This window comes from Charadrius vociferus, unplaced genomic scaffold (assembly GCF_000708025.1).
Source record: "Charadrius vociferus isolate BGI_N301 unplaced genomic scaffold, ASM70802v2 scaffold529, whole genome shotgun sequence".
Taxonomy (NCBI): domain Eukaryota; kingdom Metazoa; phylum Chordata; class Aves; order Charadriiformes; family Charadriidae; genus Charadrius; species Charadrius vociferus.
Window position 1 is genome coordinate 389,076 of NW_009650172.1, and position 1,234 is coordinate 390,309.

General features: G+C 53.8%; 1 protein-coding gene across 1 annotated transcript in view; it reads right to left on the reverse strand.

Moving 5' to 3' along the window:
* The window catches only part of ADAMTS2 (ADAM metallopeptidase with thrombospondin type 1 motif, 2), a 189,665-nt gene that overhangs the window by 185,589 nt on the left and 2,842 nt on the right, over positions 1–1,234 (reverse strand). Inside the window, 2 exon segments of the mRNA XM_009892620.1 lie at positions 280–641; positions 952–1,081. Coding sequence (XP_009890922.1) covers positions 280–641; positions 952–1,081 — 492 coding nt within the window.

A 1,234-nucleotide genomic window follows, 5' to 3' on the forward strand; every position in this document is an offset into this window, starting at 1 on the left:
GACACCTCGAGCAACTTTACCACAAATCAACACAAATTCTGGCTTCAGCTGCTCTGTTCCAGAGTAGCTGCCACAGAGCATGTGCTCAAACTTCTAGTGCCACTGTCTGTAAAGAAGTGCCTGGTGCAGCGCAGCTATTCCCACACAAGGGAACATTAGTTAATTTGCATTCACAGTTACCATATGAGGTGTGAGTTTCTGATAGTCCACACATTTTATATTTAAAGACTGCAGGAAATTAATGTAATTATCTTTGCTATAATAACAAAAGTAACTCACCAGCCCATCGCAATTGCTGATTGCAACTGAAGCATTTGGCAAATCGGTGATATCCCCAACATAGAGGCAATTCCCATAGAGAGGTTCAACGTGAGTCTCATCAGAGTCCTCCTGCCATTCAACTGTTGCTCCAGGGGCCACAAGCCTGGAGTTTGGCCGCAACCTGAAGTGAAACTCTCTTCCAAAAACGGTGACATTGTAAAATATTTGCTCATTTGCTGCTTCATGTTGCAAGTCCTCTGCAGCTCTCCTGAAGCGTGCTTTTGGCGGTCCAGACACCAAGTGGGATAGGAACCTGCCCTCTGAATCGGTGCTGGTGGGGATGACAAGGCTGTACTCCTCTATATTCCTCAGAACTGGATCTTTACAGGGAGAAAGCAAAAGAGGAGAGAGATACTAGAACTAAACACATCCTGATGCCGCGGGATTTTTATTCCATTATTCATTAGCACAGCAGACACTTACATAAGGCAGATGGACACTGCACTCTGTACAGGCACTTCATTCACCGGCATGAAGTGTGCAGAGTTCATTCAAACTTGCCTTTTGCTCCCCAAAACACCAGACGGCAGCGTGAGCCTCCCCACCCCGCAGGGACCCCGCACTCCTGCCCATGCAGCAGGGTCCCGCTACTCTTTGCCCACCCAGCCGGGACCCCGCACCCCTGCCCGCCCGCTCAGTGCCCGGGTCGCCTCGGGGACTTTGGGGCTACCGGGGCGGCCAGCGAGGATGAGAGGACGCCGATCCATTTCGGGACTGCTCGGAGGGGCAGGGGTAGGGGTTCGGTGTGCAGGTGGCAAACCTGCAAGGGAAAGGCGCGTCCCTCAAACTACCCCCGGAGCGGCGGGGATGAGTCGAGGGGTGACGGGGACGCCACGGGCAGCGATCGGCAGCGGTGTCAGCGGGAGCCCCGGGAGTTTAGGACGGCGGCGATGGCCGGGGCGGGAGGAGGAGG